The 15,856-nt window shown below is 31.0% G+C and overlaps 2 protein-coding genes across 7 annotated transcripts; one reads left to right on the forward strand and one right to left on the reverse strand.

The window, feature by feature from the left end:
* The first annotated feature begins 96 nt into the window (after nt 1-96).
* Nucleotides 97-3,201, forward strand: LOC111372424 (NAC domain-containing protein 10-like). 5 transcript variants are annotated; one of them, XM_022994773.1, is made up of 7 exons: nt 97-149; nt 292-367; nt 1,116-1,221; nt 1,595-1,657; nt 2,350-2,456; nt 2,541-2,727; nt 3,046-3,201. In XM_022994773.1, exons 5-7 carry the CDS (start codon nt 2,394-2,396, stop codon nt 3,051-3,053), a joined length of 258 nt encoding a protein of 85 aa, XP_022850541.1. In that variant the 5' UTR covers nt 97-149; nt 292-367; nt 1,116-1,221; nt 1,595-1,657; nt 2,350-2,393; the 3' UTR covers nt 3,054-3,201. The 5 variants fall into 5 exon arrangements, with proteins under 5 accessions (XP_022850541.1, XP_022850540.1, XP_022850538.1 ...); XM_022994770.1 differs by having other exon boundaries at nt 110-144; nt 975-1,221; XM_022994771.1 differs by lacking the exon at nt 97-149 and adding an exon at nt 202-218 and having other exon boundaries at nt 975-1,221.
* A 7,481-nt stretch (nt 3,202-10,682) lies between these two features.
* LOC111372421 (serine carboxypeptidase-like 7) lies at nt 10,683-15,389 on the reverse strand. Of its 2 annotated transcripts, XM_022994763.1 has the most exons (14): nt 15,232-15,389; nt 14,970-15,115; nt 13,423-13,499; nt 13,204-13,326; nt 12,930-13,032; nt 12,787-12,824; nt 12,581-12,682; nt 12,410-12,496; nt 12,179-12,328; nt 11,844-11,915; nt 11,623-11,741; nt 11,326-11,439; nt 11,192-11,246; nt 10,683-11,110 (listed from the first exon to the last, which is right to left on the reverse strand). In XM_022994763.1, exons 1-14 carry the CDS (start codon nt 15,360-15,362, stop codon nt 11,027-11,029), a joined length of 1,401 nt encoding a protein of 466 aa, XP_022850531.1. In that variant the 5' UTR covers nt 15,363-15,389; the 3' UTR covers nt 10,683-11,026. The 2 variants fall into 2 exon arrangements, with proteins under 2 accessions (XP_022850531.1, XP_022850532.1); XM_022994764.1 differs by lacking the exon at nt 10,683-11,110 and having other exon boundaries at nt 11,162-11,246.
* Between the last annotated feature and the right edge of the window lie 467 nt (nt 15,390-15,856).

The following is a 15,856-nucleotide window of genomic DNA, read 5'->3' on the forward strand; positions in this document are numbered from 1 at the left end:
TTTTTTTTTTTTTTTTTTTTTTTAACAAATTACTTGGTCAAAGGCTATTATGAAAAACATACCGGGTGGGGGAGCCATTGCCCACCATTTCCTCAATTGAAGGTTCGAAGAATTTCCGGAGCGGTGCATCGCAAACTGTATTTAGTAAGGTGTTGGTTTGTTTTGGTGTTGGAATCTTATTTTTTGGTTATATGTTGAAGAAAAAAAAGGGATTTCGGGTAAGTTTTTTACTCGATATGGATGAATTTTTAAGATTTTAACTTCCCTTTTTATGTTTTTTTGCTTTGACAGTATACTACTTGGCCTTCCGATATTGATAAATCTGCTTCCTTGGACGACCTTTCTGGAGTGTTGCGATTTTTGTTAGGTAAGTTTTTATTTTGGGGGTGTTTGGAATTCATTTATTTTTGGGGATTTTGGGTACATCTGCTTTGCTCGACTTCATCAAAGGTTCAATTCCAATTTTTTTTTTTTTTTTTTTTTTAATGTTGTTTAGCTGGAATTTGATCAACTGGAAAGAGTTCCTTGTGTCAGTATTTCTATCTGGTTTTTACTTTAAGAATGAGGAAAATTTTCTGCTGAGTGTTGCCACAATAATATGTTGTAATAAATTAGGCAGAACCTCTGAAGTGTAGTTAATGAAAGTATGAAGTGCAAATTCAACACCATTTCATTTAATCAGATTTTGGGTGCATAAATTAATCTGTATGCGTGTTGATTTTGCTCATGTTTGTGTTAATCCTTCGATTATTTGATCTATTAGGCATTGTGCTACTGAATGCTTAAAGGACGAAATGTTCAACGTGTATGAAACGAGGAGGAATTTAAGATTGATATATAGGCAACTAAAACTGGAATTTGGAATAATGAACTGATATTTTTGGGTACAAATAAATTTATGCTTATGGTTTTGATTGTTTTGGCCTAAAAAAAAAAAAAAAAAAAAAAAAAAAAAAAAAAAAAAAAAAATTCAGCTACCACCGTTATTCAACCTTCCAAAGTCACAGCTTCAATGCTATGGAGAATCGATGTATTGCATTGATGCTGATTTTTTTAAGCAAGTGCAACCATGGGGAAAGCCCTCTTGACAGATTCGTATCTGTTACTGCTTGAAGCATATCCGCCTTGCATCCTTTGATCTTTGGCGTGGCTCTCTACAATCCTGTTGTAGGAGAGACTCATCGTAGCTCGCAGGGTGCTCTTAATGTGCTTCTGGAACAGGTATATGTTATAGATTTTCTGCATCTCATATCTGTACCTTATTAATTTCTGCTTTTCTTGTATGAAGGCTGCCGAATGTGAATTTGTTTCCATATTTAGTTATGTATTCAGGATATGATGGACTCTTCTTTTGTTTCATCGCGCCTATAGACCCATGCTGTATTTGTAAATAAAACAACTACTCAGGATTTCATATAAGATAGAATACTCTGTTGAGAATTGGTCGCTATTGTGCATCAAAAAGATACTCAAGTTTGAGCTCACCATAGCTAACTTGCTATGCTTAGCAAACCTAGCTATGAATCTAATTCAACTGGCCATATAAGTGCTTTATGTTCCTGAAACTCTGTGATTTTGTACTTGATGATGTCAGGTGTTGCATCATCCTCCAGTGACTGTACTTCATGCTACTGATGAGAAAGAAAACATCGAAATGGTATGATGTTGGATTTTTGCCATCAGATTTGTGTACATAAATAATATTTGGGTATAACAATCCCCTTGCATCATGGAAATGTAACACTTAAAACAGTTCAATTAGCTTGCTATGGACCTATTGAATTTCTCAAGTGAATTCCATATATGTGGAATTTTTTATGCTTTAGGATGATGATTATTGGGGTGGGGTGTATTGTCTGGTTATTTTGAAGTGTGGGTGCTTGCTGTAATGTCTTCTTTTTCGAGATCTGCAGAGGCTTTAATTTGCTTGAGTAGTTAAGGGCTTGATTGAGTCCCATTATTTTCAAAAAAAATATATTCTTCAACAGTGATTTGACATCATTTCAACCACATTATTCAATAAAATAATATTACACGCAAATCTAAAAAAATTTCTTATTTTTAACCACACATTTTCCATTGATTTGACATGAATAATGTGTTTTCTTCCTAGAATGTGGCTCAAACATGGGCTAAATTGATTTTGTCTACAAGTAACAGAATGTGAAATATTACATGAAGTCATATTTTTGCACAGTGTATTGCCAATATATTGCATAATGTATAGCTAATCCAACCAAGTCATATTAATTTGCTTGATTTTTCATTTAGCTCCATTAGTATAACTAACGAGCAAGGTTTCAGTTATGTTTCTTTTGTGTAGTTTTAATTAGCGTGTAAGTGATGCAGGAGTTGGCTAATTTAGGGCAGAGGATTTGCTAAAAAGGTGAAAAATGCCACTCTTGCTGATGCGTTTCAAATCAAAGATTTTGGAGCGAGATGTGAATGGCCTGGAGGTAAAAGTTTTTTCTTCGATGTCATCGATTCGTTTGTAGGTAAAAGTTTTTGCTTGATTTAACTCAGAATTTCCTCCTATTCAGATAGTTAATGAATGGCCTGAGGTCCCTGCTGGTGTAAAATTCGATTCATCTAATGTAGAGCTGTTAGAACATTTGGCCGCAAAAATTGGGGTAGGAAATTCAAAACCACATGTGTTCATTGATGATTTCATTCCGACTCTTGAAGGCGATGAAGGGATATGCTATGCCCATCCAGAAAATTTTCCCGGTGAGTGAGCACTTAACTCCTCAATACTCCTATTAATTATCTTTGAATTTTCATAAGATTGGCTTAAGACTAAACAAAGAAGACGATGCATTATTTTCTGCCTTTTTTGTAATTATAAGCTCCGAGTAAGATAAGTAGAAGTGAAAAATGATTCACTACCTCTCATAGTACTATGATCTTTGAGAGCTCTTTTGTATTTAAACTAAGAAACTAAGAAAGTGCGAGAGATTTCTATGTATGTTCTCTTGGAGAGATTTGTTCCTTTTGAATGGGAGATATTTTTCTTTGATGAACTGATCAGTTTTTCTTGAAATGCAGGAAGGTGATGCTTTTGACCTCCAGAAGATAGTAATGTGGATTGCCCGCTAGATGTTCGTAATTTTTTATTTTTTTTTTAAGAGGAGTCTAGGAGAGTTGTTCCATATTTTAAGTGTATGGATTCAAATTCATAATGAAATTATTGTTTTTTCGAAATCCAAAAATCTTTCACAAGATGTAAATCTTTAATTTTGGTAGGTCAATTTCGTAAATTGCTGTAAAAAGTAGAAAAAATGTTGAATTAATAAAAATAGTGTAAAATGATTTACGACGACAAAAAAATATTTCAAAACAAAGAATAAAAGTAAAGAAAACGTGCAAAAAAATGCTGTAAAAACATAATACAAAAACAAAAGCAATAGTCAATGAATGTTGCCAAAAGTGTAAAGGCAACAGTTAGTGAATATTGTGAAAAGTATAAACGCAAAGGTCGATGAATGTTGCAAAAATTTTAAAGGCAACGATCAATGAACGTTTTCGAAAATATGTAAAAAAATGTTGCAAAAAGTTAACAAAAATGTTCAATGAATGTTTTGCAACATTTAATAAACATTGCAAAAAGACCTTTCGCAATGGTCTTAGAACGTTGCCGTATCTTTCAGTTCTACGGCAACATCGAAGCCTACAATACACGCCCGAACATTGCAAAAGGTCTTTCGCAATGTTTTTTGACCATTGCAAAAGATAGTTTTTGGTGTAATGACACAAACTAAAGTTCTAACCTATTAAAAATCATTTCAAAACTTATAAATATTATATTAAAAAAAAAAAAAAAAAAAAAACTTTAAAGTGATAATTATACGCTCTCTTCAAATTATTATACAAAATCCAAGGTTGAATAACTAAAATCCAGCAACCCTCAGTTTCTCTCTGTCCATGGTGATTTTACTCAAGATCTTGCAAGCCAATTACCCTTCTTTTGTTATCATAAAATCATCAACAAAACCCCAGCATAAGATTAAAAAATTTCAGTAGTTCAAGAGGTCATAAAACACTGAAAAATAATAAAGAGAAATCTCAAAATCATGACTATACTTACCAGCCCAGAAATTCAGTTTCGAGTTTTTGTTTGCTACTTCTCCTTTGTTCCTCTACCTTCTCCGTTACTTGGAATCAATTGGATGTAAGTTCGAGGAGTAAATCTCTTCTTTAGGAGAAATATATAGATTCTTGAAGGATTGGGGGGGGTTGTGATCCTTTCTTAATGGTAAGAGAAAATTGTTGTTTAGAGACAAGTGTTACAAGAATGAGGTGGCTCCTTATAGTAAAAATCTGATTTGCACTAATCCTTGGAGTTATATGTGACTTATGAGATATAAATAAGGTCTTAAAGGAGTTGGAGACATGACGAATGCTTAGGACTAAAGGAATTTGCTATGAAAAAGACAACTAGTCCAATCATGAAGTGGTAACCTATGGTAGAATCTGATTTACACTTATCCTTGCAGGTCAAATTCAAGTGTTCTTGATCTATTTTAATGTGCTTACGAACTAATTTAATTGCTATGAGATCCTAAAATAATTTATAGAGTTAATTCTTTAATCGCTCATTCGATTCCTTATCCGATTGCGACCTGATTCTTGACCGATTACAAAATTTTGTTCTACATCATTTATGCCTTCACATGAACCTTGTTTTTTTTATTTGACAAGTTGTATTTTTTATCTGACAAGTCATTTCATGTCTAATGTCCCAAATATATTAATTACTTATCTAGGGTTTCGAAGGGCCTTGATCAAACCAAATTAAAAGCATGTAACCTTATCGATTATAATCTTGATACTTTCACGATTACAATACTTAACCAATCAATATCTAACCCCTCGACCGACCTAAATTTTCCACTATAGCGCAATGTGAAATTCGCCACTTAGGTTGAGAAGGTCAAAGACTAACATTGCAGAAGATATTAAAATGCAACGATCGAATGTACACTCAAAAGAGAAAGCAATTATGTACTATTGATGCAAATACAAATGACAACGTAAATAGAATGTAATGCATGAATTATATTGGCCGCGTGAGTAATGTGAGGTTCAGGGTATTACAAATACCCTTAAGGGCTTATCTTGATTAACTTCGAGATATAGTGAGTTGACTTAATTGAGTACACTACTAAAAAAAAGGCTTTTGAACTACGATAATACAATCCGTTGATAATTAGAAATGGATTATCTATTGATAAAATTAATAGGCTTTCAACCCGACAATTAGCAATGGAAATTCTATTGGTAAAGGTGATAGATCTTAACCAATGGATAATCTATGCTTAATGAAGTATTTTTTACATTTGCACTTTCACCTACGGATATTCCACAGGCGACATAATCAATTTTTTTCAAAAAAAATTTCAAACTTTCACATATGGAAATACAATAGAAAAAAACAATGAAATGATTGATAATTTGTACGTCTTGACCGAGATGAAAGAATCACATGGTCGACATACGAGAAATGATGCGAATCATACTTAGGGAACTAAATATTCCAAACTTTCAACTCTCTTTTAACTCTAGATCATGAAATGATGTTCTGTATACATATGGCATTTGAAATTTAATATTCAATGTAATAAATTAATCCATTACAAATTTAGTGCATTTCGATTCAGAAGCAAATATTAATTTGATGTTATTTTTTATCTACAAGAAATTATGATTGTGGATTAAATCAATAAAAAATTCAAGAACTCTACAGCTAGCTAATAGTCAATCAAGAAGCCTCATGGAGTGGTTAAAGACATACTCATCATAATTGGAGATTTCATCTTTCTAACTGATTTCATCATCCATGATATAGAAGAAGTTCAAGACATGCCAGTAATCTTAGGACAACCATTCTTAACAATTGGACATGCACTAACAAATTTCAAAAAATGTGAGATTATCTTGAGGATGGAGGACAAACAACAAAGTTTCATCATGAATAATCCACTCAGGCGGAACAATTAAGGACCGTAGTGAAAATATTAAAATTTGGAGGCTTTAAGGTAAATCAAAAAATATTTGCCAGTGTAGTCGTTGTAAGGCTAAAAACTCTCTTTTCAAACCACCTTGAATGCTAAAACAACAAAGTCAGGCTAGCGATTAGAAACAAGCGCTTATTGACAGACAACCCAATTTTCTTTTATTTTGTTAATTTTGCTTTTTAGTTAATAGGATTAATAAAATTTTACTGCTTTTAGTAGTTAGAAATATTTATTTCCATATTGCCCTATACGTTGTGAGATGTTTGAGCTTATTATAAATTCTTTAATATTAGTAATGATTGATTTCTCTTTATTTTGCTGGAACATGACAATTAAAAACACACAATCCAACACCGAACAAGTGAAAGGACATAGTAGTGTGGATAATCTAGATCGAGCACTTTCATGACATTCAAGCTATTGCCTTCATACTGATATTAAGGGAGTCCTTCATTCTCTTCTTTGCCATTTTATAAGCATGATTATTGATATACTTTTAGACATTGAAAGCAATATCTTGTTATAAGTTTGGAGGTGTGAGAACATCGGGTATGCTATCCGTTTTTACAATTTTCTGAGATTATTTGTTTGAAAAAAGAAAGGAAAAAATAAGTTAATTTCAAGTTATTGTTTATTTTGTGTGCTTGTTTGTGTTAGATAATCTTGCCAACAATGGTGCATATATCGGAATCATGTGTTAGCTATAAATTTTGAAAAAGTTGCATATTGGTTGATTTATCCTTATTCATGTAAAACTTGACATTATTATGCGCACTAGACTTATACTTTGTATCATGAAGGATTAATTTGATTTATATTGATGAATAGGTTGAAAATAGTAGAACTTAGATGTAAACCAGAAAAAACCAATACATTTTAAATCCTTAAACCAATTATAGGATAACTTGGGGTCATTGAATTGTTGTAGGAAAACATTGAGATAAATATGAATTCCGTATTTGCTAATTTTTTGTGTGGATTGTTAGAGATCCACAATATATAAACTAGGGGAAAATCTTAAGTTAGAGGTTGGTTTTTTAGTATAGGTGTTTAATGAAGAGCATTGCCCTAATCATTGCATAAAAAAGGAAAAAAATTGACATAAGCTACCCAATAGAAGATCTCAATGAGGACAAATATAAAATATCCCAAAAAGAAACTCAAAAAAGATAATGCTAGTGCATGAAATAGAACACGCACTACATGCATTGATTAGCCCCAAACATTTGTTTGAAAGAACTAGACATTTAACATCGACTAGCCTAGGTGATTTTTAGAGGTTGAAACAATAAAAGATATGAAGAATTCTCATTTGTTGATATATTTATTTACAATTAATATACAATCTTAGCCTTTAGACCACACATTGGAAAAAGGTAAAAAAAAAATTAGGTTTGGGATGTGTATCTTATGAATGAAGAAAGAAAATATTTGATCATTGAAGGTAGGGCTTGAATTTATCTATGACTTTATGATGTTTTACATAAATTTTCACACACACATCGATCTTGTATTGGATAATTAAAATTGAGTTAATAGTATGATTTTGAAGTTGTTCATAGTTTTAGACTCAAAAATTTGAATCTTGATACCAACAGTGGGTTAATTAACTAAAGTTTGTCAAAAAAAAATTCAAGTTATATTTTGATTAAGGATAAACAATTGTTCAAGTTTGGAGTATTTGATAAGTGTTTTTCTACACTTATCTGGATCATTAAATTAAAATATTTGTTATTCATTTTAGTGAATTATGGCTTACTTATGTATATATTGTTGACCTATGGTTGACTTCATTCTCAATGTTTTGATCATTACAAACAAAATTAATATTGTTTCTAGTCATTTATTTTGAGTGATAATAGTTTAATGTTAAAATCAATCAAGCATCATATATCAGCTTTGAAATGAAGATCAAAGTGGAAGTTAAGCATTCAAGTCAAATAATTCGAGACGAGAGTTTAAAAGATAAATGCCAAAAAAGATCAAGATCAAGAGCATGAGAAATGGCATCAAAGAAATATCAAGACGAGAAGTTTAAGAGCCAAGAACCAAACATGAAAGAAATTACAAAGCAAGATCAAAGACTTGATTCCTTAGATAAAATGTAAAGGTACTAACATCTTGATATTTGGCAATAAATGTTTAAACTCAAAATCCTTCTCTGCATTAAAAACAATTTTTCTTGCATTAAAAGTCATTTGAATACAACGCTTTGATCAAATATAAAAATGACTTTTAAAATGACATTTGAACTTGAAAAACATCTTTTATCTTGAAAATTTAGTTAAAAATACCTTCCAAAAGTCCATACCCTTCAAATCGGGTCAAATAGGGCCAAAACGTAAAAAAGTCCAAAAACTGCAGACGATCAACCAACCAGAAGGGGTGGTTGACCGAAAATTCCATGGGTCCAAAATTTGATCATTTCTAACCTCTAATTTTTACTATACAAACGACTATATTGGTCATTTGTAATTACAGATTTTTTTACATTTTGAACTCTATAAATACCCCCACTTATATTCATTACAACATTCTTAGAGAGCATTAAAGTGAGAAAATATTTGAGCAAAATTCTTTGAGCTTATATTTTTACATTTATTCCATTTATTTCTTCATAGGAAAATTTTTGATTATTGAATCATTTCTTTAATCAAAGTTTTTCATATTTCTTTGTGATTAACTTATTTATATCAATTTTAAAAGAGATATATATTGTTGAAGAAAAACTTTGCATTTATATTGCATAAATTTTTCAACTTCTTCATATTGAAAATTTTGATTCAATAAAAATTTGTAAAATTATCATATTCATCAAAGTTTCTCATTTCTCTTTGAGTACATAATTTGTTACAATCATTCATTAAAAAAGAAATATTTTTTTAGAAGATTTTTAAACTTACATTGCATTTATTTCTTCTTCATTTATTACTATCCATTGAAGTGTTAGGATCTCTTAGTACTTAATTTGATTTGCATTATTTATCGAGAGAGGATTTCACTGTAAAATTACTCCGATAAAGTGTGGGTCGTGTTGAAGTCATGTAATGATCAACATTGTATAAGGATCGATGCCCCTTGCTGTAAGTCACCATGTGGGTCATATGGAGGTCCCATAAAACTCAATAGTGCAAGTCATGTTGAGGCCTTATAAAACTCAACATTGTATAACCATCGATGCTCCTTGTTTGTATGTCACTGGAAGCGTTGTAAAGGTTAGATTGCACAATAAATCAATCAACATAGTAAAAATGCCTTGGTCATGCTAGAAAGCTTGGTAACGAAAGACGTAAATCTTTGCTCTAGATCGAACCTCCACAATTATATCATTTGCATCCTCCCTCCCTTTTATTTATCGCTTTTATATTGCGCTCATTATTTAAATTTATCTTTTTAGTCTTTACTTGTTTTCATATTTGTGCATATTTGTTTAATTGTCTCATTTCCTATCATATTGGCTTAAATCTAGAATTAATTATTGGAAAAGTTTTAAAAACCAATTCACCCCCTCTTGGTTAGTCATTCTTGGGCTTTCATATATTTTGTTTGTTAGGTAAAACGCTACAAAAAAATGATGGAATTAGACGAAAGGAGAAAAATAGGCTAAAATCAAAGAACTCTAAAATTTGCGGACTAAAATGTAAACTTTCAAAAGATGATTCGAGCCACGTATCAATGATGAGAGAGTTTAGGAGTCATTTGGATGCAAAAGAAAGGCAAAGGACTAAGAAGGAACAAAAAAGACCAAAATGCATATTATCAAAATTTCGGGGAACAAATTGCAAAATTGGCCCTAAACTATCCTAACATGTGCACGCAGGGCGATCCACCCTTTTCCAAAACCCAAGGCCAAATTGGCCTGGGGATGTATTCATGCCAAAGATGCCTATGTAAGCTTGAGGTTGAAATTTCATGTTGACGGATTGGTTTCCTTTTATGACTCAAACTCCATTTGGCATGAAATTCTAGCGCCTGTTTTACCTAATTGAGGTTATCAAGAATGAGAAACACCACATTAGAGCTCAAGGCACAGGTTTAGCATGAGATTACAAGGGCGTAACATCAAGAATTGAAGATTCAAAGCTCGGGATCCAAGATCAAGACCAAGAAATTGATTCTTTATCAAGTTGCTTATATTGTTCTATTTTCTGCATAATGTCTTTTCAATAGTCTTTGTATAAATCATATAAAAATATGCTAGGCTAAATTCTTCCTTGTATTTGATGAAGATGAATCATGTTTGTTTACTTTTAATTAAAAAAAGTAGTTTAATAATTCTTGTATTTCTTGATTAATTTTGCATTATTCTTACATTATTTAATTGCCTGGGTAATTGATTGCTTCTTGTAGTGTTGGAAGGCTATTAATAGGTTTAGAACATTGGAAGGTTAACACACTGACAATAGATATTAAGAATAACATATATATTGTATGCATTCTCTTCGATAATCATGTGTTTAATGCATGCTATTCATATGGATTCAAACAAGGAATAAAACCGGATCATGTTTAGGATAGACTTAATTTATCTTGAAAAAGAAAGTTGAATATAATATGGTTATCAGTTGTCATGAATGCATGAATAGAATTAACTTGCATAGTTGAGAATTGAAAATAGATAACAAAAATAGGGAAAATCATAAGTTAAATATACTCATTACACGTAAGTAAAAACAAACACTTTCACATAATTTGTAGAATAACTTAAAAGTAATTACAACAAAACCATCTCTTTCGTATTCCAATAATTCGAATTTGATAACTAGTATACTTAAATTAGAATATATTCCTTGTGGGATGATCACTCAACTCATCATGTATTACCTATCAACGATCACATACATTTGTGGGTTTCGCATGAACAAAAAGCAATACCATGGAGAACTTTATATCTCTAACATCGTAACTTTCATGAACCACAATTTTTATAGCATAAAATATAAGTAATTTCCAACATGATTGATGCATTAGGGGGCACAAATGCACCTCCAAACATTCGTGTCTACCCATACCTATAAAGGATGTCTAGAAAGCCAACGATGGAACATTGTTAGACATTCTTTAGGCTTATACCATGATGCTGAATGTCCTGCACCCTGCAAAATAAAAACACACAATTCTATTTCTTATTTTTCTTCAAATCAGTGTAAGAAATGACACATTCAAACTTTTCTTGCCTTGACTGTTACAAATGTGAGATTGAAGTCATTTTTATTGTACCTCTCTGTGTATCTACAAAATGTATAGTAAGTTATAATTTTGAGAATTATATGTATGTATATATAATAATCATCAAGAACAAGAAACAAACCCCGCAACTTGGCCGTTAACAAGCCAAGGTCTCCAATCGTCATCAGTTGTCAGATTGAGAATGCGAATCCATTTTAAAGGACCCATATATGGTGCAGCCATGTCATGATCACCGCTAGAAAGAAAAGAAGCATAAGTAGACAACATATACCAAATTAACGTATTTGTGTAGTTATGTTTTTGTTTAATTCTCTTCAATAAATTTAAACAAACATATATATTTAGTTGATCGATTAGATTAAACTTTGAATAAATTAAGTCAAGATTTCTATATAAGATAGAAACTAATGTATCTTACTTGAATACCAAAACATGGCATCCTTTCTTGATCAAAATTTTATGATATTCAAGAGCACTTTCTACATTTTGTTTATAGGATATTCCATTGTAGCACGTTCTCCACCTTGTTATCGTTCCCTGATGATCAAATTATAAGGTTACTGTAAGCATTTTTTATCATACATACTATTTCTCTTCACAACTAGCGCATGATCTTTAATCTTTCACAGTAAAATATACCTTTCTAATATAAAGAGCTTCTTGAACAGTTCGATCATTTGCCCAATTATTAGATACTACATAGTTTGGAACCTGTACAAAAAAAAAAAAAAAAAAAAAAAAAAAACCCCTNAAAAAAAAAAAAAAAAAAAAAAAATCCCTTTGTGAGAAATTGAGCATGCACAGCTATGCTCAAAAAAAATAAAAAATAAAAAAAAGTTTTACTTTAAGCTTCTTTTCTACCAAAAAATTGTTTTGTAAATTTCTTTCTTCAATGAAAAAGTAAGTCTTAACTTAATTTGTAGAAAAATAAAATTGTCTAGAAATGTATACATATAGTATTATTGTTAAGTTACATGACAATCTTGTTTTGCCGTTGGAAGGACAAGGTGGTCAATTGAATTGTCTTTCAAAAATGTTTGAGGCCATCCAAATTCATCTGGTTTTGGTGCGCTGTTTGCACATGATGGTTCCAAAATCTGAACTTCGTTTATACGACTTAAACACTGCAATATTTAGGGTTTACAACCATAATAAATATTAAAGGAAATAAAAAAAATGAAATAAAATAAGATGCAAATTGATACCTCTTGGATCCGTTGAAGGGCATATGTACATTGTACATTATTTGGATCATGATTGTAATACTTTCCATCACAACTAATTTTTGCTAACTGAAATTGTGTCAAGTAATTACAAGAGAATAAGATGCAATGTGCAGCATTTTGTCATCGAAATAATCGAATAAAAAAGATTACCTCAAAATATTCATCAGATATAAGTGCCATGCGATGAGCATATGGAATTCGTGCATTAAAATCAATGTTTGAATCCGTTAGTCCATTGCCAATAATGTATCCCTATTTCAATTATAAAGTCCTCGAAAATTAACACAAAATATATATTTTATATTATTGGCAAATAATAAGAAGAAATTCGTATATTTGTGTCAACTAATCATTACTTGGAAGGACATTTGTGGCTGAAGTCTTTCTTCGTTTCCTGCATTACAATCAAGATTAACAATTAATCAAGCTTGATTGGTGGATAATAAAATATGAAACTAGAATTTTGTAAGTTTCCCTATTCATTTTTCATATATACTACCTCGTAATATTTCCATGGCAACCATAGGAACAAGTTTGCCTCCATAGGATTCACCAGCAATATATAGACGATTTTTGATAAACATAGGATGATTCAATAACCACTGCATTGCATTATTCTTAATATATTGTTAGCTCACTAACCTAAAAAGGTGTGGGAGTGCATATAGGTGTGAATGTGTAAGACTGATAGTAAGTTCCACATAAAACATCATTTCTGTTGCCTCAATTTCCACCAAGGAATGAAATATCTATGATAAATAATGTCGACTTACCTTCCTAAGAAATGTGAAAATATCTTTTGTTGATTTTATGTCTGAGGAAGAGTAACCTCGTGAAGTGTTTGCATATGAAAATCCGGTACCAACAGGTGCATCTATGAATATAATATTGGCAACCTGAAAATTAATAATCATATTATAAGGTTAGAAAGTTGTGGAAGACATACGTACATATATGACTTGAAAAATCCAGGAAAAAGGATATTTTTCTACCTTGGTCCATGAATATGGTTTAAGGATAATAGATGGTAAGCTTCCATCAAAATTTTCAACATCAAGAGTACATGGACCTAAACACGAGCTTACAAATTGGTGTGAGAATAATAGAAGTTCTACTTATGAAGTATAATTTGAGGTATCAAAAAAATAATATTCAGTTTTAAAGGTCTATAAATGTTAAAAAAATACACAGTTACAAATATACTTTTTCCTATAAATTGAAGACAATTAAATAAGGGGTAAAAGTTAGTTGGACTATAGAAATTTTTCTCTTAGTCTAAGCCAAGCCCGAGCCTAGATCCAAAATCTATACACAAAAGTTCTCCACTTCCTATCATAGATAAACAAGGGAAATTGCAGGCCATGAATTCGCACTTCTCAGTTGCTGAATCCAATTCCCATAGTAAAAAATTAAACAGAAAATTACTTATAACTAAAAAAAATTAATTACAAGTCAAAAATACTTGTAAGTAAAAAATTGTTTATATGCATATTTACGTATATGTAAGAAAAATAATTTGAAAAGAAAAGTTTTATAATAATTTTTTATTTTAAAAATACTTGTATGTTTTTCTAATATAGTGAAACACATGTTGGTTAATGAATTTTAATCATCACAATAGGAAAACACCAAGAGCTATATTAGAATAATAGTTGTGCTACATGTATATCAGAATTTACAAATTTGTTTACCAACCTATAATGTGACGAGATTTGATTTGGTTAAAATCTCATCAACCAAAAATAAATTAAAAATTCCCACAATATCTTTTTGATACCTCATACATTTGTAAAAGATTATATAAATGGAGATATGCAACAAGCATTTTTTCTAGAACAATACATCATAATTCACTCTATACCCAATATAGTGTACCAAAAGTGCTCGACTAGTTTTCTTTGAGTGCGTAGTAAAGATATAAAGTAAATCCATCTAAACTAATACACCATCAAATCATAAAATGCAAACTCTACGCTCCAACATTTTTCTCACTCAATTGTATGCCTCTTGGCCAAACATCAGAACACACACATATATTCATATATATGCTAGTGTTATATCTCTATAAATATTATTGTATCTCTATAAATATTAGAAAGGATTCGAAGGATGCCATTTCATTTATGATTGTGTCCCTTCATTATTTAAGTGTTGTATCTCTATAGATATGAAATGAAAATGATATGAAACATAACATAAACATCCTCAAATTAGTGTATAAATGCATAGATCAATTTCAACACTAAATATTCAGAATGATTCAAAAAATAAAAAAAATAAAAAAATCATTATTCCTTTCTAGGGTTTTCATTGTGCTTTACTCAATCTCAGTAAAATGCCTGATTAATCTTAACACAATATCGCTTTTAGGACATTAAAAAAATGTTTAAGCCTCCATTTTTCAGATTTTTTGTTATCTTCATTTTTTGTGTTTTTGGTCTCAGTTCTTGGATTCATGCTTCAATCTGTTTTTTTTTTCCCATCCCCTAATCTTTCAAGATTTTCCAAAAATTCACATATATTTATTGAAAGAGATTACCAATATCATAAACGATGCTATATAAACCAGAGCAACCAGGTCCACCAGCCATCCAAAGCAAAAGAGGGTCCATATTAGGATTGCTTTCGGACTCCATGAAATAGTAGAATAGTTGTATTTCTTCATTTTCTCCCACACCAATGTATCTATCAGTCATTTTGAAGATGAAAAACAAAGTTAAAATCTTGCTAGCAGTTTAGTACTATGAACCAATATGGAAAAAAAAAAATAAAGAAAAATAAAAAAGAATGAAGGAACTAACCCGGTTTCGAGTTTGAACGGAAGATTACCCGAATAACCTGGAAGAGTTTTGATTATCGCTTGTGGTGCTCCATTGCTGAAGAGTAGAAGAAGAAGAAGAAGAAGAAATCCATCCAACCCTATAGAATTCATTATAATCAACACCAAAATTTAAACTGCTGAAAAGTCTGTCAATCTATGAATGAATTAATAGGGGACACGAAGTAGACTGAACACGTAACAACCAAATGGTAACGACTACTACGTGTGCTTTTTTCAACCACAAATCCGACCTAACCAGCTTTATTCACTAAAGATTATAAGGTTTTATAATTAATTTCATTTTATAAACCCTATTGTGGTGCTTAACCTCCCCATATTGGATTAAAAAAAGTAAGGTTCATCAATGTTAAACAAGCAATCTGGTCCGATTGAAATTCAAACGGTAACACGAAATTCAAGATTTGTTTTGGCTAGAAAATTTCTGATGAGAAGAGTTAGAATAATAATATTCATCTTACTAGAAAATTTAGGTCCGATCCCATTTAACAATAATTAAATAATTAAGCATTTTGGGTATACACAAGAACAATGTGATTAGCAAAAGGGAAACTTTCCTCCTCTCTTTTTACCCATGGACATAACTG

Source organism: Olea europaea, chromosome 23 (genome assembly GCF_002742605.1).
Source record: "Olea europaea var. sylvestris chromosome 23, O_europaea_v1, whole genome shotgun sequence".
Taxonomy (NCBI): Eukaryota; Viridiplantae; Streptophyta; class Magnoliopsida; order Lamiales; family Oleaceae; genus Olea; species Olea europaea.

What these genes read in the sequence shown, in the direction of transcription:
- LOC111372424 (XM_022994772.1), top strand. Translation starts at nt 2,394, where the DNA reads ATGCCACTCTTGCTGATGCGTTTCAAATCAAAGATTTTGGAGCGAGAT. An exon ending in GAGATGTGAATGGCCTGGAG is followed by an intron (nt 2,457 to 2,540) that starts GTAAAAGTTTTT and finishes CCTCCTATTCAG; the next exon opens with ATAGTTAATGAATGGCCTGA.
- LOC111372421 (XM_022994763.1), bottom strand. Translation starts at nt 15,362, where the DNA reads ATGAATTCTATAGGGTTGGATGGATTTCTTCTTCTTCTTCTTCTTCTA. An exon ending in TTTTCACATTTCTTAGGAAG is followed by an intron (nt 13,033 to 13,203) that starts GTAAGTCGACAT and finishes AATGCAATGCAG; the next exon opens with TGGTTATTGAATCATCCTAT. An exon ending in TGCCATGTTTTGGTATTCAA is followed by an intron (nt 11,440 to 11,622) that starts GTAAGATACATT and finishes TTTTCTTTCTAG; the next exon opens with CGGTGATCATGACATGGCTG.